This window comes from Xenopus tropicalis, chromosome 3 (genome assembly GCF_000004195.4).
Source record: "Xenopus tropicalis strain Nigerian chromosome 3, UCB_Xtro_10.0, whole genome shotgun sequence".
Classification (NCBI taxonomy): Eukaryota; Metazoa; Chordata; class Amphibia; order Anura; family Pipidae; genus Xenopus; species Xenopus tropicalis.
In genome coordinates, this window is record NC_030679.2 from 58135483 (window position 1) to 58162276 (window position 26794).

General features: G+C 37.6%; 1 protein-coding gene across 9 annotated transcripts in view; it reads right to left on the bottom strand.

The window, feature by feature from the left end:
- Positions 1 to 26794, bottom strand: part of grip1 (glutamate receptor interacting protein 1) — a 285619-nt gene that overhangs the window by 51626 nt on the left and 207199 nt on the right. For all 9 annotated transcript variants that reach the window (XM_018092250.2, XM_012959909.3, XM_031898920.1 and 6 more), the window contains exons 6-7: positions 21927 to 22002; positions 20602 to 20747 (exon numbers count right to left, since the gene is read on the bottom strand). In XM_018092250.2, the coding sequence (XP_017947739.1) occupies positions 20602 to 20747; positions 21927 to 22002 (222 nt within the window). The remainder of the gene's footprint in view (positions 1 to 20601; positions 20748 to 21926; positions 22003 to 26794) is intronic.

Here is a 26794-nt window from a genome sequence, read left to right on the forward strand (position 1 = left end):
AATGAATATATAAAAGCATAAACTAAATCCCATCTGTTATGAAAGAGCCTTTACATTGACTTGTTATATTAATATGGCCCCACTAGACCTTTCTACATCTTGCCCTGGGCATGCAGCATCCTAGAATATCCCACAATGCTTTCTGTAATGAGAGGAGGAAGGAAGCATTGCTTGTAATGTCTAAAGACAGGTGCAGAGTTAAAAAACAGAACATGTGCAGATTAATATGGACAGGGATGTACCAACAGACACAGCAGGCCGAGAGGCTAATGAGGGGGTATAAGAATCGCAGTGGCTTCCTGAATGATAAACAAATGCAGATTTGCTTCTATAAGGTGTCTGTGCCCATTAACCTCTTATTATGCTTATGGCTGTTTTATGCAAGTAGGCTTATATTTGTTAGTTTCTTCTTGTTACTATACCAAAGGAAATTATTCTAGTACATGGGATTCGTTATCTAGAAAGTTCCGATTTACAGGAAGGCCAACTCCAGTAGACTCCATTATAAGCAAATAATTCAAATTTTTCTAAATGATTTACCTTTTTCTCTGTAATAAGAAAACAGTACCTTCTACTGGATGCTAACTAAGATACAATTAATCCTTACTGGAGGTAAAACAATCCTATTGAATGTTTATTTAATATGATTTTTTAGTAAACTTAAGGTATGGAGATCCACATTACGGAAAGATCCCTTATCCAGAAAACCCCAGGTCCCCAGCATTCTTGATAATGAGTCCCATACCTGTATAATTAAATACAAACTATATTTAATCATTTAATATCTGTGAAATGTGCCATTTTCCTATAATTTAAATGGATTAAAGCCAGTTAAAGTGACAGTAGTGGATAGAATACTTTAGACCAGGGATCCCCAACCTTTCTTACTCGTGAGCCACAGTCAAATGTAAAAAGACTTGGGGAGCAACACAAGCACCAAAAAAGTTCATGGAGGAGCCAAATAAGGGCTGTGATTGGCTATTAGACAGCCTCTATGCACCCTATCAGCTTACAGGGGCTTTATTTGGTAGGAAATCTTGTTTTTATTCAACCAAAACTTGCCCCCAAGTCAGGAATTCAAAAATAACTCCCTGGTTTGGGGGCACTGGGAGCAACATCCAAGGGGTTGGGGAGCAACATGTTGCCCCTGAGCCACTGGTTGGGGATCACTGCTTTAGACAAATTTCCCCCAGGTCCAGTGTCCCATAGCAATCGACAGTTCTTACTTAAGTTACCATAAACAGCAACATTTAATTGGTTGTTCTGTCTTTTGCACTGGGGCATATTTTTTTTAACGTATTACCTTACTCCATTGTATTAACCACCAGAAAGAACGGCCCCAGCAAGGCTAGGCATGAATATATGTGTGCTATAAACCATGAAGAGTCCATTGTCAGTAGCACTGAACTGCATGGTAAATTTTTCTGATCTTAAATAAGAAAATCTTACAATCCAGAAATCTTACATTTCTGCAGCAACCATGACCAGGAATAAAATATAAAATGTAATCTTTTAAACCTAGCAATCCCTTCTGAAGTGGTGTAGACCCGTTATGGAACAAGCATACATAGACTGAAAGGAATATTTATAAAAAACCTTTCATGACAAAATTATAATATGAAAGCAAGAGACCTAATTTCTGTGTTCCAAGCTTAGGACTATATATTTAAATCCTGAATTCCTAGTGCACAGAGAGCTTATTACTCAGGTTGAATGATTAAAATGTCATACCTGCAATAACCTGACAAAAAGGAACTCCTTTGTGGCAAAATTACAACTTCTACAATTACACTAACTAGCTCAGCCTATTGCTGGGAGATGTAGACCTGACATATCTGGAGTAATGATTGCTGCCAATCTCAATTAGGAGATCAAAGATGAGGAAGTCATTTATTCCATGAGCGCATCCTGAGCAGCAGGAGAATGCGGAATTACAGTGAGCTGCACTCTAATGCATAAGAGTAGACAGAGTAATGACAGCAGCACACCAATGCATTATTTTGTAAGACAGATATTATTTTGTAAGATTTTCTGAAAGACAGATGAGATTGGCAGCTACTGTATATCTATTAGGGACTGTAAAGGTGACATCTGGGGGACAGGAAGCTACTTCTGAGAGGGGAAGGAAATATTTACATACAGTAGGAGGTAGAAGTGCTATAGGCGAACAGCAATATTCGTGCATCAAAATTCATGTTTTCAAAAGATTATGTTTTTTTAGCAGAATTGCTATCTAGTTTCAATCACATCCTAGAAAGCAGGTACAGCTGGAGAATGAATGGGGTATTCATTATGGGGAGGGGACTTGCCCAGAGTAAAATGGGGTAGGGGATGCTAAAGACTTGCGTTGAGTAAAAGCTAAAAATCATTCAGGGAGTCACAAATGGTCTAATTTTTTAAACTGTTAGCACTATATGTAAAGGTATCTGTATTTTTGTATGTAATCTGTATATACACCCTGGGCAGTATTTAGGTGCAGTGTCACCCTAGGCACCGGACTTAAATATGCCCCCGTCCAGAGTGCAGAAGTGACATCATGCACAGTGTGCTAATGACTTCACTTCCACAACCTCCCCATTGCCGTCTCTGGTAATTTCTTTAGCATATGGCTTTAAATCTGGCTTTACATAAAGACAAACCCTTCCACCCTTCTTTATCCCTCTGTCCCTCGTAAAAAGGATGTAACCATTTAAATTCACAGCCCAGTCGCATGTTTCACCCCACCAGGTCTCAGTGATACCAATTAGAACATAGAGAGAATCCAACTCTTCTAATTTCCATGCATTAGCCAGCATGCACCAGAGATTACTATTTTCCCTCTGATATTTACATTATGCAATGGAGAGTTAGATCAAAGGTTACTATTAGGCTGTTTTCCATTAACAGAGGAATCTCCTTAAGGTAAACTGTTCGCCCCCTCCTTACTCCTCCCCCATGACTCCTTGCTAATCACGGTGCCCTGTCTACACTAGGGGGAGATTTACTAATCCACAAACGGTCCGAAGCTGTCCGAATGCATTTTTTCGTAATGATCTGTGTTTTTGCGTCTTTTTCGTTGGCGTCACGACTTTTTTGTATGTTGTGATTTTTTCGTCGCCGTCGCAACTTTTTCGTATATTTTCCGCGACTTTTTCGTCGCTGGCGCAAAAAAATCGGATTGGTTTTTCCTCCGTTTACTATCGCGCAATACGAAAAAATCGCGACGGCACAGAAAAAGTTGCAAAATTTTCATTTCCAATACGATTTTTTCCCTTTCGGGATTCGGATTCGTGGATTAGTAAATCTTCCCCTACGTTTCCCATAAACTCTAGCTCAACCCCACCCTTGCCTAGTTTAAACACTCCTCCAGTGTTTTAGCCATTCTTTCCCCCAGCACAGCGGACATTAAGGTGCAATCTGTCAAGGCTATATAGATTGTACCCCAAAGAAAAGTCAGCCCAGTGCTCTATGAACTCAAACCCTTCCTTCCTACACCAAGAGTTTAGTCACACATTTAGCACCTTAGAGCTAAATGCTCTTAGAGCCTAGATCTGTGAACTCACTCTTTAAGGTCCCCCACCTACCATTAATGTTGTCATTAGTAGCAGTATGTACCAAGGCAGTTGGGTCATGCCCCATCCTGGCACCAGTAAGATAGAAAACTCTTTGGTTGTAGTGATTTGGTCAACAGATTACCCTGTCCACTTTACTAATAATTGAATCCCCTATAACCACAGCCTGTTTAGGCCTATCTCTGCTCTCCTCCCCACCACTACTAGAGAAGCTGGTTTCCTGGCTGTTAGAGAGCTCAGCCCCATCTAGAACTGCCAGTCCAGAGTTCACACACACACATCTTCTTCACACAATCTGGCAAATTTCTGTTCAGGACCTTTCCAATTCCTCTTAGTCCATCAGGCTAACTGCTGGTTGCCAAAGGAAATGGAGAATGTAACAATTCAAAAGAAAACTGTCTAAAAAAACAAAGATATACATCTGAACTAAGTTGGATCCTCATTTGCAAAATAAAGTATGATACAGAAGGAAGAATTAGTCAGTTGTTATTATTCACAGGCCTGGGTTATGTGGTGTCTACACTAGCACAAGCTGATGAGCAAGTGTTGTCAGGGCGGGTGTGAATGAAAAAATATCCCAGTGAGATATGTACTTTCCCAGCGAACACCAGGACAAAACACAGACACACAAAAATGAATCAGATATCAATTATTCATGGGCAAGGACATGTTAGTCACTGGGATATATACACCGTGACTGAGGGGCTTACAAGCCACACTGATTTATTGAACTCTTAATTGCTTGTGAAACATTAATCCCTTTTTATATTAACATGTTAATTACTAAACCCAACCATGCTGGATTCCAGCTACAGTAATAGAATTATTTTCCACCCAGTGTTAACAGACATATCTGCTTGTTGGCTCACTTACAAGATGCAATTCTGGGAATACCCCACTTTTTCCTCTGTTAGGGCAGTAATCTGTGATAAAGAAAAGGCAATCTATTATAAGCAACCTAGCAGCAGCTGCTTTACAACTACAAGTACCAGCATCATAAGTGTTTAACCAGTCTGATATTTTTTGTGTTGTGATATCAGCATTAAAAATAGTTATCATTGTTAAGCTTTTCCTTTTATTGGGTACATGTTCTGTCTTTAAATACATTACTTAAGAAGTTATTCAGATCACCGTATTGTCACTTACATCAAACTATATTTGCTCCTGAAGTTTACAGCCCAGGGGTAGAATGCATGGGGCAATATTTATACATTCTAAAATGTAAAATACAAATTCTGTACACTTAAACTTCATGCACTGTATTTTTGTTGGTAACAGTATTTTTGTCTTTACAAAATTAATTGTGTCCATACAAAATTAATTCTCAGAACATATAAATCATGGTATACTGTGTTGTTACCATAAATTAATTTAATGTACAAAAAAATAATTTTACAACCTCTAAACAAAACTTGTCAGGACAAAAATTCTGCAAACAAAAAATGAAATCTGTCTGCACAAAATGTTGCAATCATAGAAAGTCTACTCACAAAATAATGTTTGCCACAAATTTACGAATATATTTACAGAACACATCTTGTTTTTTTTTGGTCAAATGAAAATATTTTGTAATCCTGGAAGTCATTTTAAGATCAACATGTTAGGGCTTATTTACAGGTGCAATCAATGCCACCACCAAAAAAACTATTAAGTTGCCAGTTATGATAGACTAATTGTGCACCATGTGACAGAACTTGTGTACGAGCTAAGGAACTGTTTGTTGGAGTTTTTCAAGCGTACGGTTGTCTTTAACCCTTCCTTAACCCAGACGTGTCAACACAAAACAAACTCTGCTGACCAAAAATCAAATTTGTGTGCACAAAATATTGCAAACACAGAAAGTATACTCACAAAATTATTTTTGCCACTTAATTAACTAATGTATTTACAGAAGACATCTTTGTGACAACATTTTTTTGGTCAAATGAATATTTTGTAATCTTGGAAGTCATTTTTTTAAAATAATAGATGTGGTGCATTCCTAATAGGTAGCTGTTTCTAGGGATTATGCATGTTCTATGCTACTGACATGCACTAGGTTACTATATGCTTGACCTGGTTTATGTGTTTCCTTCTCCTGCAGCAGGAACATACAATTTTAGTTCCCAACACAGATGAGTATTTAGAACTCATAACAGCTGCTCAGTATCCAATACCAGCAATTAAATAGAAAGTACTAATAAAATATAGGCTTTCTTAATGATGATATTAAAATTGAATTTGCTGTTTCTTTCAGCAAACTGTGCTCCTAGGGAAACACATTTACTATGGATTATTATTATTTCCTTTTAAACAGCTGATCCTTTACTCCCTTTTCAAGGCTGTTGTAAAGCCCAGTGGGATATTTCACGGAGAGTCCATGAAGTTATTTGTGCACAAAAGCGTATTCCTACAGCGCATGCATCTCAAATAGCTAATGTTCTGTAAATGGATGACAACTTTTAAACAAATATTCACAACAGAAGCACTCTTTTGGCAGATGTACATCAGCAACAGTAATGTTGTACCAAATTCCAGTCCATGCAGTATAAAGCCTTAAATTAATTACAACAATATCATTTACACTATTTTTGGCTAGCTAATGTTATTATTAGCAAGTCATATTTCTAAAACACCAACATAGTCAGCAACGCAATACAATAGAAGTGTGTATACATGAAAACATAAAGATAACAGAAAAAATACAACTGATAACCAATACAAGAGATAAAGAGGTCTCTGCTCATTATAGCTTACAGTCTAAAATTTCTGTAATGTTATGTTTTACACAAGTAAGAAACAGGGCTCTTTACTAATGCAAGCTGCAGTACAAAAGAAAAACTATACTCATCCATATGTTATTCACACATTCACAAGCTTCAATAATACACTATTCTGAAAAAAGTAGTAAGTACAGGTAAGGGATCCGTTATCCAGAAAGGTCATAATTACAGAAAGGACATCTCCCACAGCCTCTATTACAAGCAAATAATTCCAATTTTGAAAACGAAATTCCATTTTCTCTGTAATAATAAAACAGTACCTTGTACTTGATCCCAGACATGATAAAATTAACCCTTATTAAAAGCAAAACAATCCTATTGGGTTTATTTAATGATTCAATTATTTTGTAGTATCCATAAGGTATGGAGCTTCGAAATTTCTTTATTGCATTAGCCGTCTCTTACCTTTAGACTGTATGTATATATATATATATATATACCGTATATATATATATATATATATATATATATATATATATATATATATATATATATATATATATACACAGTGGCTTGCAAAAGTATTCGGCCCCCTTGAACTTTTCCACATTTTGTCACATTACAGCCACAAACATGAATCAATTTTATTGGAATTCCACGTGAAAGACCAATACAAAGTGGTGTACACGTGAGAAGTGGAACGAAAATCATACATGATTCCAAACATTTTTTACAAATAAATAACTGCAAAGTGGGGTGTGCGTAATTATTCAGCCCCCTTTGGTCTGAGTGCAGTCAGTTGCCTATAGACATTGCCTGATGAGTGCTAATGACTAAATAGAGTGCACCTGTGTGTAATCTAATGTCAGTACAAATACAGCTGCTCTGTGACGGCCTCAGAGGTTGTCTAAGAGAATATTGGGAGCAACAACACCATGATGTCCAAAGAACACACCAAACAGGTCAGGGATAAAAGTTATTGAGAAATTTAAAGCAGGCTTAGGCTACAAAAAGATTTCCAAAGCCTTGAACATCCCACGGAGCACTGTTCAAGCGATCATTCAGAAATGGAAGGAGTATGGCACAACTGTAAACCTACCAAGACAAGGCCGTCCCCCTAAACTCACAGGCCGAACAAGGAGAGCGCTGATCAGAAATGCAGCCAAGAGGCCCATGGTGACTCTGGACGAGCTGCAGAGATCTACAGCTCAGGTGGGGGAATCTGTCCATAGGACAACTATTAGTCGTGCACTGCACAAAGTTGGTCTTTATGGAAGAGTGGCAAGAAGAAAGCCATTGTTAACAGAAAACCATAAGAAGTCCCGTTTGCAGTTTGCCACAAGCCATGTGGGGGACACAGCAAACATGTGGAAGAAGGTGCTCTGGTCAGATGAGACCAAAATGGAACTTTTTGGCTAAAATGCAAAAGGCTATGTGTGGCAGAAAACTAATACTGCACATCACTCTGAACACACCATCCCCACTGTCAAATATGGTGGTGGCAGCATCATGCTCTGGGGGGGCTTCTCTTCAGCAGGGACAGGGAAGCTGCTCAGAGTTGGTGGGAAGATGGATGGAGCCAAATACAGGGCAATCTTGGAAGAAAACCTCTTGGAGTCTGCAAAAGACTTGAGACTGGGGCAGAGGTTCACCTTCCAGCAGGACAACGACCCTAAACATAAAGCCAGGGCAAAAATGGAATGGTTTAAAACAAAACATATCCATGTGTTAGAATGGCCCAGTCAAAGTCCAGATCTAAATCCAATGGAGAATCTGTGGCAAGATCTGAAAACTGCTGTTCACAAACGCTGTCCATCTAATCTGACTGAGCTGGAGCTGTTTTGCAAAGAAGAATGGGCAAGGATTTGCAAAGCTGGTAGAGACATACCCTAAAAGACTGGCAGCTGGAATTGCAGCAAAAGCTGGTTCTACAAAGTATTGACTCAGGGGGCTGAATAATTACGCACACCCCACTTGGCAGTTATTTATTTGTAAAAAATGTTTGGAATCATGTATGATTTTCGTTCCACTTCTCACGTGTACACCACTTTGTATTGGTCTTTCATGTGGAATTCCAATAAAATTGATTCATGTTTGTGGCTGTAATGTGACAAAATGTGGAAAAGTTCAAGGGGGCCGAATACTTTTGCAAGCCACTATATATATATATATATATATATATATATATATATATATATATATATACAGCCTACAGGAAAGAGACGGCTAATGCATTGAAAAGATCCTCTCTGCACTGAATTCTACCAAAAACCTGACTGAATGCAGTTTATCACAAGAAAACTCTATAATGCACTTCAGCATCCTGTTCCATCCAAAACCTACTTCATGCAGAAGAGCTGCCCCCAGAGAAGGTAATAATAGATAATAATGAAATAAATGCTACTTTTCATCTCCTGCTATCTGCTTTGAACAAGAAATTGCCTCTGCTTCCTTGCAAATGAGCTATATGCACAAAACACACAGATGTATGTTTCTGCTTAATGGTGTGTCCTTTAATTGCTTAGTTAAGATATGTTTGCAATTGCTCTAGGTTTATATGGCAGTGAACTTATTTTTCTCCTCCTAAGTTTAAAGGAACAGTAACACTAAAAAATAAAAATGTTTTAAAATAATTAAAATATAATGTACTGTTGCCCTGCACTGGTAAAAGTTGCGTGTTTGCTTCAGAAACACTACTATAGTTAATAGAAATAGCTGCTGTGTAGCCATGGGGGCAGCCATTTAAATTGAAAAAGGGAGAAAAGGCACAGGTTACATAAGAAGATACCAGATAAACTGTGTAGAATACAATGGGAATCTGCTACTTATCTGTTATCTGCTTAGTAACCTGTGCCTTTTCTCCTTTTTTCAATTTAAATGGCTGCCCCCATGGCTACACAGCAGGGTATTTATATAAACTGCAGTAGTGTTTATGAAGAAAACACACAACTTTTACCAGTGCAGGGCAATAGTATATAATATATTAATTATTTTTATACACTTTCATTTTTTGGTGTTACTGTTCCTTTAACGTATAGACATAAAATGATAGGTGACCTTGTGTGAGAATAATGCTAGCCTTGATCAAGTGAACTTTTCACAACTACAGAAATGCTGCACTGTCCACTCAAATAAACAAACAATCCCAAGTGACCTGGAAACTATATGACTCTACTTAACAGTATTTCATGCGGTAAGGTGCTTGTGTAACAGTTTTTCAATCCTCCTTCCTTTCCCTAGTTTACATGTATCATCCAATATAAACTGAATTATTGAAATATATTATGTTATTTATAATAACTATTTTATTAAGCATGAACCGTGCTTGCATGAAAAATGTAGAAATGACAAACAGTTATTGTTAAATTTACATGACTTGTGCATTTGCACAGTAATATGTATACATCATTGGAAATTGTATTAAAAAACTGCAACATCTTCCCTTATGCTAAGAAAACAGTGTAGAGAAGAGTTAAATATCACTTTTACTATGCCTGTAAGGACGGTTGGCTATTTTACAGACAATTTAATATAATAAAGGGGGTAAAACATTAGGATTTTCTTTCTCCCCATGTCTCTTAATGGTGAATTTACAATACCAACTAGATTATATGAGAAATGTCTGAATGGCTCCCAGAAAATGGCTTTGGCCACTTACCATAGTATATGACCTGGGAGATGAGTGTTTACAAAGTGAATGTTTTAAAAAAAAATTAAATTAACGATATTTATACATAATATCAACATTTCATAATCTTCCCTCTCTGTCTTAAATTATCCTTCTTTGCTCTCTCCTGTTTTAGCTATGACTTTATTTTGTCTAACATCTGCCTACAGTATGTGTGGTGCCAAAATAATCCTTAAAACCATCCAAAAAAAATAAATCTGCTTGGAACAAATATGCTGTCTGCCAGAAAAACATTAGGGACCCCTAACTGGTCCAGGAGCCAGGCATTTTAGTTGGACAATTATGATTTTTCAATGCAATTTCAAATAGGAATGCCACTCGTTACATTTTCTAGCACATTGACACTTATTAAGCCACAGACTAGAGCAGATAAATCAATATTTTGGGGGGCACAACCCATCCTTCGTTTCTATTTTCAATTACATTACAGATCTGGTCATTCCACCACAGGGTGAAAGACCAAATCCCGGCACACACCCACAGCTATCTAATAATCCTAGCCCACAGGAACATGATGTCTGTAATTATATCTCCCCACATGATAAGTGTTTTTTTTTCTTTTTTTTTAAATCCAGTTGTGCTGAAGAGGGATTTTTTTCTCTCATGAACATACAGTTTTTAGACAGACACAAAGAAAGGTTATAGCAACACAATGAAGGGAGTCATCCAATTTGCAGAAATGAATGCATTATTAATCATCCTCTTCCAATACTAATCAGCCTGTAAACATGATATGGACAGTTGTTTCCTCCGATGTTATTTGAAGCAGTGTGCAGCTCAGATTTATTTCCGCATACTCATTAAAAGCAGAGGGTCATGACATTAAGCAGGACATACTGAAAAGCGGTGAGCACAGACAATCTATTTTAAACATTTTGCATGCATTTTGCTTATAATGAGGTCTCCTTCACTTTTCACATTTAGATCACATGTATATATCTATCATAAAACAAACACTTGCTTCTATTCTATTAATGAAATGAAGGCATCCTTTACCTGTCATCCTTGCCATACAGAATGGACAATATAAGCCATGCGAGGAGTTATGTGAAGTTTATATGCAGAGTTGCAAACGCGTTTTGTTTCAGAATAGCAAATTATTGTATAATTATCTATAGGCACTTTGCTTTGACCTAAAACCTTTACAGTTGGAAAATAATCCCTTCTTTGCACCATTCCCAGTTTACTTTTGTTATGCTCAATATGCCTGAAATGTCAAGGTCACCTCAATACAAGATTTGTTTTTCTATGCCAGTTAACACATCATGAACATTATGACACATGCTGGCTCATATTGCTTCATATGTACCCTATGGTCAACTAAAATTCTGATGGCTGAAATTGTTTTGACAGTCATAAGCAATAGAGGAGCTATTAACTGCCAGCTGTCATAGCTAACATCAGATACTGGGCTACTAACTGGGCATTAGCAAGGGGGGTGCTCAAAAGGTAGATTGTGATCTACCATTAGATCTTGAGTCAATGACCAGTATATTACAGCAGCCCAGCAATGGTCTTGAATATTTTTTTTAGATTACCCTTTTGGGTACTTCCCATTTTTCAGGTAAGTTTAAATGGCTTGCAGCAAAGCTATGTTTTCCATGCCAGTGTAGCTCAAAGTGGTGGACACTTGCCACTCCTGTACATGGAACTTTGCAAATATACAGTATATTAGTTGCATTAATTTTTCAAAAAGCTCCAAAATAAACAAGAATTTCTTAAGCTTTTTAAGTGTAGATTATTCCATCCAGGTCATGATATATTATATCTAGTAGTGATAAGTCCAAAGCAATTGGACTGTCTGAGTAATCTTGCAACCTTTCACCACTCATGAAGGGATTGTAAAGATTAAAAATGAATGGTACATACATATAGTATAAATATAAAAAACTGTCCCCTACTGGAGAGAAATATGTTCTATTATAGTTAAAATTTAACCCAGGATCACTAAGTATTGCCAAATAAAGCACTCAAGTCTGGACAGACAAAAACAAATAAGATCCAATAATACGGCAAAGACACACACAGGGTGATTAGTAGCCGCGATTTTTAAAAAAGTTGCGGCAACTAGCTGGCGCCCTGCAAACGACTTGCAATTAGTCGCTGCAACTCGTATATTTAACTATAGCAGCTAAATTGCTGCAGTTAGCGGCAACTAATCGTAGTGTGTCTTTTCGCTCTTACTAAATCTAGTTATTCTGTGATTAATGCTTTTTGAAAGGTTAAATGCATTAAATGATGCACTTAACACATACATTTAAGTGGCTTAATCTGTATGTAACAAACAAAACACTTACTGCTAAGGAATGGAGAGAACCTATCCACTTAACAAGGTTGCAATTTAACTCCCAGTCCACATATATACACACACACTCTGACCAACCTATCTAAACACTCAAATACATAAGCAATATATGCAAATATCTATACTAACTGCAGATTTTAGTATAACAATAGCCTTGGATACTATGCTTTTTCAAGAACTCATCCGAGCCCCTCTTATAGGCATTAACTGAATCTGCCATTACAACATCACTAGGAAGGGCATTCCACAACCTCACTGCCCTCACCGGGAAAAACACAACGATGCTGCTTCAAATGGAAGCTCTGTTCCTCTAATCTAAAGGGGTGGCCTCTGGTGTGTTGATTGTTTTAATGGAAAAATATCACCCCTATCTGTCTAAAATCCCCTCTAATGTACTTGTAAAGCGTAAACATGCCCCCTTGCAAACTTCTTTTTTTTCCCCAGAGAAAACAACCCCTAACCTCATATCTAATATAAATAAATCTAAAGCAACTGGACTTGTTAAGTAATCATTGAAGACGTTTCACTACTCATCCGAGTAGCTTCTTCAGTTCAACTGACTGGTATGGGAAGTCCTCAGCATATGTACTCTTCCACTAATCCAATCACAATGGCACTTTGTAACTCTTCAGAGAGGTGACATCTGAAACTCACAGAGGTGTGAATGCTGTGGAGTTACTTTGAAAGAATTACCAAAGTATCATTGGTGTTGTGTATAAAACCATAATATTGTGATTATTTTTCCTATGTGATAAAGGTAAAGGGGGGGAAATGGCCACCCCAACATTAACTTTCAGTAAGATGTAGGCAAGGAAATCCTAACACAATGTTTCATAAGTGTTTGCTGTTTTGAGCTTTTTGTTGTGCAGCCTATAGTTTGGCATTTACACAGTTACTTGGCTTAAAAATATCCCTGGCTACAGACACAAGGGAGTGGTTTTAATGATAAACTGTAAGATTAGTATTAGAAGGTAAATAGTGAAGCAATTAAAGTAAAACAATAGCAAATATAGGTATTTGCTACCAATACAGACTCTAGAAACCAGACAGCACAGCAGTTTTGAATACAGGTATACTAAAAAAGCAAGTAATTTAAAAACAACACAAAATGTTATTAATGAGTGAAATGAAAAATGGTGCCTGAGAACTAAATGGCTGGTCAGGAACAAAGCTGATATATTCAGTGGTATGCATTAAAAAAAGAGAATCTGAGCATATCAGCTATGAAAAAAAGCTAATATGATACTATAAATACACACACATAAATAGAAAGGTATATTAATATTGTTAACATGCCAAATAATATACCCCATGCCTAAAGATTGAAGGCTATCAAGTCACCTTGAGTTATCTGATCTGAAAGACACTTGCCTTATTCTCTTTTTTAAATGGCCATGTATGTCTTTACTTAAATTAACCATCCTTCTAAATTACAGTTATCTCTCTCATGACGAATGTGCACACTCAATAAACACAAAGCAGTTCTCCTAGGGGACTACTGACTGACAAGTATGTTCATTTATAGTAATTACTTTCAAAAATATATTTTTCCAAAGGTTGAGATCATCAATAGAAGCTCACTCATCATGAATTTTAAGCAAAGATTATGTTCTGTATTCAAATATTGAATAACAATATGCATTATGGTGAAAAGCTAAGCCAGCAATCAACTGAGACACATGCTGCCTAAGAGACTAGAAACATTAAAGTGGGATTCTTAGCCATACAAGTTAAGCTGAAAAGCTGCAAATCCTGTGCCTTTTAATTTTCATTATTATTCATTTCTACTTATCTTTCTGCTATTGGCCAAAGCATGTGTGCGGATGCATGGATAGGAGGGATCGAAGGCTGAAGGGGATAAAAGATAATGATATTATTTTAAAATAGAATATTTATTATAACAACCATTTTCAGGCCTATGCAAATTCCAGTTTTGGTTTCCCTACAGTGACTCTAGAAAACAGATAAATTAAATTCTAAACTGTAGACAAAAAGTTTACTAGTTCAAAAACTACAAAAGATCCACATTGTCTAACGACAATACATTCCTAGATTTTAATTATCAGTTGAAGAGCCCCTTTATCAGAAAATGATATGGAACAGGCTTAAAATAGTAAAGAGAAACTAACTAGCACAAGTTGCAAGTCATCAGTTCAGCAAAATCAAAACAAAACCTGAGAAAAAGCAATTTTCATATTTGGGAGTCACATAGTTTAACATCTGCATGGAAATAAGTCTTTGAAATTTGCACATAAATTTTAAGTTGGAGATTAGACTGCACAAATCCCATGGGCCTTAACACCTGTTATTTTTAATAAAATAACAGGGATTTAATAGGGTATATCTTCACTAGCAAATACAGGTATGGAATCCCTTATCCAGAAACATCCCAGAGGGTCAATTTAAGTAAATAATTATCTTTTTAAAAAAAATAAATTATTTCCTTTCCCCCTCTATTAATAAAACAATACATTGTACTTTTTCCTAACCAAGTTGCATGAATCCATATTGGAGGCAAAACAATCCCATTGGGTTAATTTAATGTTTAAAAATATTTTTAGTAGGCTTAAAAGGATTCTATCATGATTTTTATGGTGTACTTTTTCTTTCTAAATTAAATTGTTTACATAGCAAATAATTCACTCTACCATTTAACCCTTTCACAGCCAGCCATTTTGGTCAAAGTGGAACTTCTACTGCCAGACAGTTTTTGAACATTTTGCACTGTTTCACTTTAGGGGCCTTTCCTTGGGTGTACTTTTGGTTTACCCAGAAAAACAATATATTGTTTTTTTCAGGACAACCTAAGCTTTCAAAATATGGTAGTAATTTTTGGTGTAATTCCAATTCTGTAACAAGATATAGGCTTCTAAATGTCTAAAAAAAAAATTAAAAAAATCAAATTTTCCATAATATAAACACACATACCAGAAACAAAAATTATTTTATGCACAAAAATACAACTCATTTGGAAAGTCCCATGTCTCCTGAATGTGCCAATACCAAATATATATAGTTTTATGGAGATTTCTCACTTGTATAGGTCAAAAACTCCCAGCAGTACACTACCAAATTTCCAAAGCACTGCTTCACAAAGCTGCATACTTTAGATTTCAAGGCCAAAAAATCCACTAACAGAAAGTTTATCCCAGAAAATTACACATTTCTGGAAAGAACAGATTCTGGGGAATCAAGAATAGGCACAACTGTCTGTCTGCTCCAAACTATCAAGTCACAATGCTTTCCTAAAGTTATTGGTTTTTATCAAAATTTGTGGAATTTTTAAAAAAAATCACTTCAAAGCTTCCAGTCTATAGTATCTTATCACCTATAGGTCATAAAGTAACCAAATAAAACACCCTAAATATGAATGCCAGGGGTACACTGAACAGTTTGATGCCCAATATGTATAGGTTTACCTAAGTATGTGGCATGTAGGGGCCCCAAAGTGAACCTAACCCCATATGATCTATCATTTCTGTCATTTCAGCTCCAGCAAAATCAACACATTTACATTATTATATGTTTGATAAAGCTAATAAAAAGTATGCTCACCCCAGAAAGTCATATATTTTTGGAAAGTACACATTCCCCCGAATCTAAAATGGGTACCCATGTCTTTCTATTCCAAAGTACCAAGCCGCAAAGCTTTTCTAAATGTAGCAATTTTGATGACATTTCCAAAAATCCCCTCAAAGCTTCCACTTTGCAGCATCTTATCTCCCACATAGCATTAGGTACCAAGATAAAACACCCTAAATTTGAACACCAGGGGTCCACTGAACAGTTTGATGCCCAATATGTATAGGTTTACCCAAATATGTGGCATGTAGGGGCCCCAATGGGAACATACCCCCATATGATCTGTCATTTCAGCTCCTGCATTTACATACTTGATGTGGGATATTGGTACAAAAAAAGTACACTCACCCAAGAAAGCCATATATTTTTGGAAAGTACACATTCCCCTGAATGTATAATGGTTACACATTTCTTTTTACTCCAAAGTACCAAGCCATAAAGCTTTCCTGTTTGCAGAGTTTTATGACATTTCAGAAAATTACCTAAAAATGTTGCAATTTGCCGCATTTATCTCACACAATTTCTTGCATACAGAGGCAAATCACCCCAAATAGGAACACCTATGGTCTACTAAACAGTTTGATGCCCAATATGCATAGTCTGTGGTATGTACTGACCCCAAAATGAAAATAGCGCATAAGGATTTCTTGCCTGCCAACTAAGCTTTTGCATACAGAGCCCCCTGACAGCGTATTATGTGCCATAACACCCCCTAACTATACAGAAAAACCCAGGAAACCATATAGTTTTGGAAAGTACACATTCTGACAAATCCAACATCGGTAAAGAATCCTTTCTACACCGAAGTACCAATCTGCAAAGCTTTCCTAAAGCTATGCTAAAAACAGATCAGGAATACTAATACAGGGATAAAAATGCAATCAAACCACAAAAATTGTGCGAATTGGTGAAACAACAAAATAAGTCACACGACAGTGTAATTAGTGGTCAGAATATCTGATCCAATAGTCACGCTGTCAAAATATACAGTTTTTAGGGAAAAGAAACTAAAAACAAAGTGGTAAAAAAAACAAAAAATTTTTTTTAAAGTATTTGTGTATACATGTGTGTACATGTGTAAAAGTTGTGGGACAGTGTGTAAGTGTGTATATAAGTGTATATAAGTGTGCAAAATGAAAAAAAAAACAAAAAACTGCTACATTTTCTGCTGTAAGTGTGTGTAAATGTATGTAAGTGTGTGTTAGTGCAAATAAAACCGACCTTACCTGTCCTGAAGCAGGGATCGCAGTCCTGGTCGCTTCGCAGGGCTGACATGTGTGTAGGCAGCCATCTCAGTGCATTGTGCCTGGGTCTGACCTTTCAGAGCCAGCGCTACACATTAGAACTGCTTTCAGGTAACCTATTGTTTCTCCTACTCCCATGTAACTGAAGGAGTCCCAAGCCAGACTTGAATTTCTTACTATTGAGTGCTATTCTGATATCTACTGGGAGCTGCTATCTTGCTCCCTTCCCATTGTTCTGCTGTTCGGTTGCTGGGAGGGGGGCAATATCACTTCAACTTGCAGCGCATCAGTAAAGTGTGACTGAAGTTTATTAGAGCACAAGTCACGTGGCTGTAGCACCCTGGGAAATGAAGAATATGTCTAGACCCATTACAGATCTATTACAGTATTCATTAGGTATCTTCATTTAAATTACATAAAGGGCAATTGTCCAGAAAAACCCAGATCCCACAGAATTTGATATTTATGTAATACCTAATGCTCACACTTTTACCCACTGACTAGTTTCCCAAATAACTGTGATGTGTATATTTGTCAGGTAGGGAATTTAACACAACCCAACAAAAAATACTGATCACCAGATTTCTTTCAAAAATTAATTCGAGCTCAGATGTTACAGTTCTTCTTTTAAAACTCTGGTTGCAAAATTTTCAGGTATTTCCTTATCCAAACAATCTTGATGAAAAATGTGCCACATTAAATATCATTTTTTACCAGTAAAGGCCATGTAAAACACTTCTTTTTCTATCAATGACTGCCTTCTTGAATATAATTTACAATTGCAATTCTATGAAAATGCATGGCAATATAAAAGCTAAGGTGGCCTTTTCTAATTGGTTTTATTGGTGCCCTGCAAGGGTATAGCTGAATATATTGCTATTCTGGACAGTTATTAAAGAAAATCATAACAGTGCAGAAGTTACCTTGGCATTACATAACAAAACCAGTGTGTCTCACTAAATAATTTCTTAAACAAGTTACGTTCTTCACAAAACATGTAACAAATACTTCACGGATTCTACTTGCTTAATTTAGACCTCTCAGTGTCCTACTCTTCCAGTGTCCCAGCACCCTCTGCCCTTGTGAGTGGAAAGAATTTTTATACCACACATTTGTTTATAACTGGCCTGGGGACTGGAGTAAGCGACTGCAATCAATGAAGAGTCTTTAACAACCTGGCAGCCCAAAGAGCCTACCTTTCCTTGTCCTTTAAAGGAGAATACTACAGTAGCAAACTACTTACTACTGCTTCTGTTTTTAAAATTTAAAATATTTGATTAAAATGGAGTTTATGGAATATGGCCTTCCCATAATTCGAAGCCTTTTGGATAACGGGTTGTTGGATAAGGGATCCCATGTGTTAATATCAGCACTGCAACTCTAGGGAAGTAGACATGATCAGCAAGTATCACAAACACATACAAATCACAATATTTGTTGTTGTCGTGCATTTCCATAAACCCAAATAATTGTTACAATGTACAAACACTATAGAATTGTGCATGCTGTGTTTAGAAAAATACTTAAAACACTACTGATTGTAAATGCTTTAAAAACTAGTGAGTATTACTCAATGTACATATTACTATTGTTTTTTAAGGTGATGCAACAAATCTACAATTTGGTTCGGGATTCGACCAAGATTTAGCTTTTTTTCAGCAGGATTCAGCTGAATGCATGCCTCTGGCACATGATCCCATAATCATGTCACATAATTATAAAAAGTTGACATTTTTTCACTGCATGCCTATTCGTACAAATATTTTGCAAACAATTCAGGGATTTTGGAGCAAAAAAAATTGCTATTTTTTTTCTCAGTCTGCTCATGAGTTCTTTGGACATATTTGTATAACAGAGTCATTTTAATATAAATTTCCCATCAAACATGTTACTTAAAAATAGCTGTCCCATTCCATGCAAACAGAAGCACAATGCTGGTTTAAAGACATACCCTAGCCTCTGGGCATATAGGGTCTGATTTACAAACATAGATGCTAAATTGCACCAGTGCAGTTATCTATTGCAACCAATAAGATTTTTGCTTCAGTTTACAATGAACTGTTCAAACTTGCCTGGTTGCTAGTGGCAACTGCATCTGTGTTATTTAGCTAGCTGCTAGCTCCTACGCTAGTAAATATAAGCGCTAGAATCTGTTCCTTTGTGAAAATAACAAAACCAAAGCAACTAAAAACAGAAGGGAGTAATCAAAGAAATTTTAGGCTAACTAGTTGCTTATAACTAGTAGTATCTCCAGTACTAGCTACAATGAAACCAAGACAATGTTTTAAGTTAATATCTCCATTTTGAGGTACACTATATAGAAAAACACTGCATATTTTTTCTTCTTGCTAGTGAAACGGAGATCTATTATCAACAGTAAACTCATTATCAAAGCATGTAAGTTGTAAGTTACATAAAATATAGGGGTACTTCTTTAGATGGTATGTAATTATGTTACACTTTTTGCTTGCAGTTTTTTCAATTTTTTTTGTCCTTGAAACTGATAATTAGAATCAGTTAATATGTGCTTACACAGTGAAAATAGCTTCTTGTAGCCCCAGGTGCACGTTGTACCCACTGCCCGGGCAAATACGTACAAAAATGATGAAAACAGCAGCACAGTGGTTGCTTTGAAAAAATGTGAAACTTTACTCAAGTGCCTTTGGTAAAGTTTCACATTTTTTTCAAATCAACTGGTGTGCTGCTGTTTTCATCATTTTTTAAAGTGTTAATTAGGGACAACAGTTCAAGAACACAAGGGATTGCTGTGTTTTTATAATGGTTTAATGGTTTATTTTTTAACAATTTATTTGTATAAAACCTAATTAGGTGATATTGAATAACATGCTATATGTTTATTTTGGAAAACAGATATAACACAACTGATATTTTTTACCTTAAAAGGAGAAGGAAAATCATTTTGGCATTTTACTGCCAATCGATTAGCCACATTAGTGCCACATAGAACAATATATTTATTCTGCAGAAACCATTACCATACCTGAGTAAACAGCTTTAGAAGCTTTCTCTGTTTGCTTAAGACAGCAGCTGCCATTTTAAGTAGCTTTCTTCCTGCAGTCTCTAGCCGTTATAGTTCAGATCACACATTCCTAAGGGAGGGGGGGGAGGGAGTTCTTAGCGTTCTGGTTGGAGGGGGAGCAGGAGAGGGGAGAGTGGAGAGAACTGCCCAGACTCTGGCCACAGGAATTAAGAATGTTTCTGAGAGAGGAAGTCGAACACTGGAACATCATGTTAACAAGAGAGACAAGAAATCCTTTGTTTCTTTTGATAGAGGACAGCATTACTGTAAGTGCTTATGGCTGTAAACTCAAAACTACTTTAAAAAAGGATTTTAAAATTAGTGCACCATGAAAACCTATTCTTGCTTCTACAGAAAGTGTAAAATAATTTGTTGAGCTGTTTGATTACCCATAGAAATGACAGAGATAAGGTGTGGAGGTCACAATAAATTGTGTGCAAGCATCCCAAGTAAGTACCATTAAAACCCCAAGTCATCAGTCTAGCTTACCCATTACAGACACATCATATTCTATTAGCAGTGTTGCCTCTTGTCCGCACTGCTTTAGAATACTCATGGCTTCTGCGTGTGTGGTTCCATGCAGCCGAATCCCATCAACGCTCAGGAGCCTGTCCCCTGGCTTGATTGTGCCCTCTCTGAAAAGGGATGGAGGAAACAATCTTTATTAATTTAGTGTAATGTGGTTTGGAGATAATAGCCACTTACACAAAATGATTCACTTGCATGGCTCTTGACATCAATCCCACTTGTCTTTATTCTTAACATTTCCCTTGACAGTTAGTGAGCACGAGGTCACAGAGGAAAAGAAATTACTTCAATCTGCAAATCAGTGATGGGAGAATAAGTGCCTGAGCATCAGATGTTTAACAGAGAATAACTGGTTCTATGGCTCTGTAAAGAAGCAGGGCTGTATGTTCTGGCTGAAAATGAGAGGTTTTGTGAAGGTGAAGCATCCCTTTGATGTAGGAGCCCTGACCCATGTTAATTATAACATTTAAAAGCTCTTGCACAGAGCCATGCCTTTCTGTTAATGGAAACAAAATAACTAAATCAGGAATACTAACACACAGGTAGTTATTGCATGGTGTTCAGGCTGAGACTGCTTGTTACAATAACAATCAAGGGCAGTTGGAGAAAGCTGGGAATTAGAGCTGAGAAACAGCTAGACAAATACAAGTTAGATTTAGCCTAAGGAGGATTTTACTGTTTTATGGTTCAATACTCAAGTGGATGCTATTAAAGTCCATGTTTTTATGTGTAGTATAATTACTTACAGGGTAGAAACACAGAAATTTATATTTATAAATTGCAATAATATGTAATATTACTAAAAAAAACCTGAGATTAAGATTCTCATTAATGTACATCCTAGACAGAATACTAAACATGTTGCAGAACATTTACATGATCCCCATGGGGAAAAAAGAACCTTGCAGCTCTACGTGGGAAAGCACTTGTCAGAAATTGGCCTTTTTAAAATTTTTTATTTCATTAGGCTGGTTAGCTCAGCACTGTCTTTGTGGCTTTGAATAATGTTAACAATCGTTGTCATATGTCTTCTCTAATGCATTATGTCTGGCAATACATTGGTATTGTTTAAAGCAATATTAATAGCTAGTAACGAAGGCATGGGAGATGGCAGACCACATCCAGCAATAAGCATTTTCTGAAGATGATCTTGGCAGAGCTGCCGTTACATACAGAGAACCTTTACATTCATTATATCTGCTTAGAAGATTTGATGCATAGCTTATCTGCCCGTGTGCCAGAATATCCCAGATCCATCTGTATTGCTGCGGAAAGATGTATTGTACCTGTCAGCTGGTCCTCCGGGTCTAACGCAAGTTATTACAATGGGTCGGGATTTATTTCTGTCCTCATGTGCTCCTCCTGCAAACATTGACACAAAATCAGTGTATGGCTCCAAGCACAAACATTCCCCTCAGAGCTCTATAAGCGGACATAGCTGCTCTACACAAATCTTCCATGGACTCTTCTCTAGCCAGTAAACCTTCAACTGCCACCTTACAATCAAAGATTATGAATGATTATTACAATCACTACGATCCTGTAAAGGTTAAAACAAGCATAGAACATCACATGGCATGTAACAAATGTTTAACCCATGCAAGATTTACTTAGGAAGATATAAAAACTACTGTCAAATTAATTCTCCACAGGTTTTTAGTAAAACAAGAATTCTAATGTCCTGTTGGATTTGACCAATAAGAAGCATTAAATAAAAATTAAGCATATTTAGAGAAAAGGCATTAAGGTTCCATGAACACAAGAGACATGGGCCTGACAACAAGCACCAAGAGAAGCTATTGGAGGGTACAATAGAGAGTGAGCAAAGTTTTCATAAATCTGCAGTCTTGGTATAAGTGCGGTCCTGACCAGTGGTAAAAACCAGCACCCTGCTTCCCACAATATAAATTTACTATTTAACATCTATAACTGATGCAGAAGTGGAGAGAAGGCCTAATGATAAGCATAGAACATGCTTATGGGGTGGCATTTCTTTGGGGGACCGCACAGCCCTCTATGTGCTCGCCAGAAGTAGCCTGACTGCCATTAGGTACCGAGATGAGATCCTCAGACTCCTGTGGGACCATATGCTGGTGCGGTTGGCCCTGGGTTCCTCCTAATGCAAGACAATGCTAGACCTCATGTGGCTGGAGTGTGTCAGCAGTTCCTGCAAGACGAAAGGCATTGATGCTATGGACTGGCCTGCCCGTTCCCCAGACCTGAATCCAATTGAGCACATCTGAGACATCATGTCTCGTTCCATCCACCAACGCCACGTTGCACCACAGACTGTCCAGGAGTTGGTGGATGCTTTAGTCCAGGTCTGGGAGGAGATCCCTCAGGAGACCATCTGCCACCTCATCAGGAGCATGCCCAGGCATTGTAGAGAGGTCATACAGGCACGTGGCCACACACACTACTGAGCCTCATTTTGACTTGTTTTAAGGACATTACATCAAAGTTGGTTCAGCCTGTAGTGTTTTTTTCCACTTTAATTTTGAGTGTGACTTCAAATCCAGACCTCCATGGGTTGATAAATTTGATTTCCATTGATAATTTTTGTGTGATTTTGTTGTGAGCACATTCAACTATGTAAAGAACAAAGTATTTAATAAGAATATTTAATTCATTCAGATCTAGGATGTCTTATTTTTGAGTTCCCTTTATTTTTTTGAGCAGTGTAAATTAAAAGACACTAGATGGCTTGAGGAGGAATGTCGGAGGTGATGTAGCATTCTGATTTTGTGACACATCAAAATTGTGTTTTACCAGCATTAACCCACCCAACCAACAGCAGCTGCTGGCTTCAGAGTCAGTGCAGACAATATAAACAGCCAGAAAGATACTGCTTTCAACAGCAATTACATTTACAAATAATTTTAAAACCATCATACATTTTTTAATTTCAATATATAATGGAAAGTGACTTTGAATTATATATATTTTTATTATGCAAAAACAGCTTTTGGGTGGAGATTCCTTTTATTGGCAGACTTTACCATATTCACATACATATAATGCTTAAGGTATCAACATTTTTAACTAAGGAAAATATAAATTATATCACTAAACGATGCAAACATAGTGACACCAAAATGAAGTGAGCTTAAAGTGAGCTTGAATCTTTTATCACATAAATAAAAATCATAGGGAACAGAAAATTAAATACTGTTAAAAAGAAGATTCATGCATTATAAAGAAGAATATTTGGGTACATAAAAATGACACAATAAAAAAAGCACATGAATGAATGCTAAAAGCTAACATTTGGGTTGGCCCAACAGCTAGCAGCAAATTGTTTTGAAGTGACCACGCCTATTATGACGTGATCGTGCCTATTGTGACTCGACCGTGTCCAATTTGATGTGATCGCACCTATTTTGATGTGCAACAATTTTCTTTGCAGCAAAATTTCTTTGAAGTTTTGCTAAACAATTCGCCCGTGGCAAAATGTGGAAATTTGCTGCGAATCCATGCCTGCTGAAAAGATTATTTTATCACTATCTAATAGTAGATAGTCCCTGTAATCAGACCTCAGCATCTGAAATATATCACAGGCTGCTTTAATATCACTTACTATATATTTCTAGTAAAAAGAAGCTGTATGGGAACCTGACAGGCCAAGTTGTAGCTCTAGAGCAGTTTTTTTTTTTTGGACTTTTTTCCCTTTAAATCTCATAACTAGGTTATGGATATATAAATATATTGCTGTATCAACCATATCACCAAGTGAACTTTCACCCTCTGTCCTCACTATAAATGTCCTTCAGGTGTTTCTAGGTGATCAAATAGGTATTATGCCCAGACCTCACCCTAACCAGGCTAGGAGCACCCTGTCAAGGAATCAGTCCCATAGCTTGGAGACCACAGCTCTAGAGGCAAGAGGATTACCAGATGGACAAAAAGGAATTCTGGGAGGGAATTCCAAACAAACTCATAAAAAAATCCCATTTACATGGGCAGTCTCTTCAACCTTAATGATTTGTTTGGGAAACCACACAGATTAAATGGCAAACTGTATTCATGCTGATCAAATTATGTGTTTTCCAAGTGCTCCTAAAAGCCTTTGTACAGGACTTAATAAAGACAATAAACTCTGCCATTGAACATATGTATCTGTCAGGTGGGCCTACAAAACAAATAATCAATGCATTACATGATAAAATGGCTCTGCTTTGTTGCTTTGCTGTACTGAGTGTCACATTTTTAACTAATTTTGAACTGAAAAGTTAGTGCCCTTATAGTGAGTAACACAGGCAGTGTCTGTGAATTTTGTTTTTCAATGTTTTATATTCCAGCTACCTTGAAATAATTATTTGTTGAATCCGAAGGGATTAAATCCTCATAAATTCTTTTCCTAAATTCCCCAGAGAATAGAAACTGAACTATAGTGTACCAGGAGCATTTTTCTAGTTACATAACATTTTGCTTGTAGGACTTTAAAATGTTAGGCCTGTGGGGCTACAATTATATGTTAAGTTTTATTTCACCATAATTACATACTAAAAAAAAAGAACTTGTCACTAAAAACGTTAGTCACTGGCATTATTAACAAATGAAAGCACAATTCAACTCTTTCCCTGTAGTGGGCCAGTTATAGCTTCTAACCACAATTAGAGGCTAAAGTAATGTGGCTGGCTGAGGGCTATAAGAATGACTGAGGATCAGACTTGGCCTCAGAGACACCAACAGAACGCACAGCTTTGCTGTAGTTTGAGGACAGGTTTCATCCAATTACTGGATATGGATACTTTACAGATAATGCATCTATAATATGGCACACCATATCTACAATCTGGTATAGATATTTAAACATAAAAGATTAAACTGCTGAGACATAAACATGGTTTTATGCTTATTATATGATAATCAAGCAGAAGGCATGGTTTTGACAACAGACAGAAAATTAAGTGGTCAATAATAGAAAAGTGTTTCAATTGCACATGGAAATGGGAAATGGTGTCTGTTTTCTGAGCTTTAATAGTATTGTGTTTCTGTATTCCACACCTTACTTCCATTGGCTTTGCTACCTGCACATTTCAGTGCAATGTATCTGCATTTTGCAGACTTGGCAGATACATGTACAACTTACAAGGGATCGGGCAAGTTTAGATTTCTAAACATAAAAATCTGAAAATTTACACATAGAACCAAGTCACCTCCAAGCAAGTTTCTCTGCTTCTCAGCCAAAGTAATGCATACGTATGGGGGGGCTGTCTCAATTGGGGGCACTGTGTATCGGGGGGTTGTCTCTATTGGGGGCACTGTGTATGGGGGGGCTGTCTCTATTGGGGGCACTGTGTATGGGGGGGCTGTCTCTATTGGGGCACTGTGTATGGGGGGACTGTCTCAATTGGGGACACTGTTTTTGGGGGGGACTGTCTCAATTGGGGGCACTGTTTTTGGGGGGGACTGTCTCAATTGGGGGCACTGTGTATGGGGGGGTTGTCTCTATTGGGGCACTGTGTATGGGGGGGCTGTCTCTATTGGGGGCACTGTGTATGGGGGGGCTGTCTCTATTGGGGGCACTGTGTATGGGGGGGGCTGTCTCTATTGGGGGCACTGTGTATCGGGGGGTTGTCTCTATTGGGGGCACTGTGTATGGGGGGGCTGTCTCTATTGGGGGCACTGTGTATGGGGGGGGCTGTCTCTATTGGGGCACTGTGTATGGGGGGGACTGTCTCAATTGGGGACACTGTTTTTGGGGGGGACTGTCTCAATTGGGGGCACTGTTTTTGGGGGGGACTGTCTCAATTGGGGGCACTGTTTTTGGGGGGGACTGTCTCAATTGGGGGCACTGTTTTTGGGGGGACTGTTTTTGGGGGGACTGTCTCAATTGGGGGCACTGTGTATGGGGGGGACTGTCTCAATTGGGGGCACTGTTTTTGGGGGGACTGTCTCAATTGGGGGCACTGTTTTTGGGGGGGACTGTCTCAATTGGGGGCACTGTTTTTGGGGGGGACTGTCTCAATTGGGGGCACTGTGTATGGGGTGGGACTGTCACAATTGGGGACACTGTTTTTGGGGGGGACTGTCTCAATTGGGGACACTGTTTTTGGGGGGGACTGTCTCAATTGGGGGCACTGTTTTTGGGGGGGACCGTCTCAATTGGGGGCACTGTTTTTGGGGGGGACTGTCTCAATTGGGGGCACTG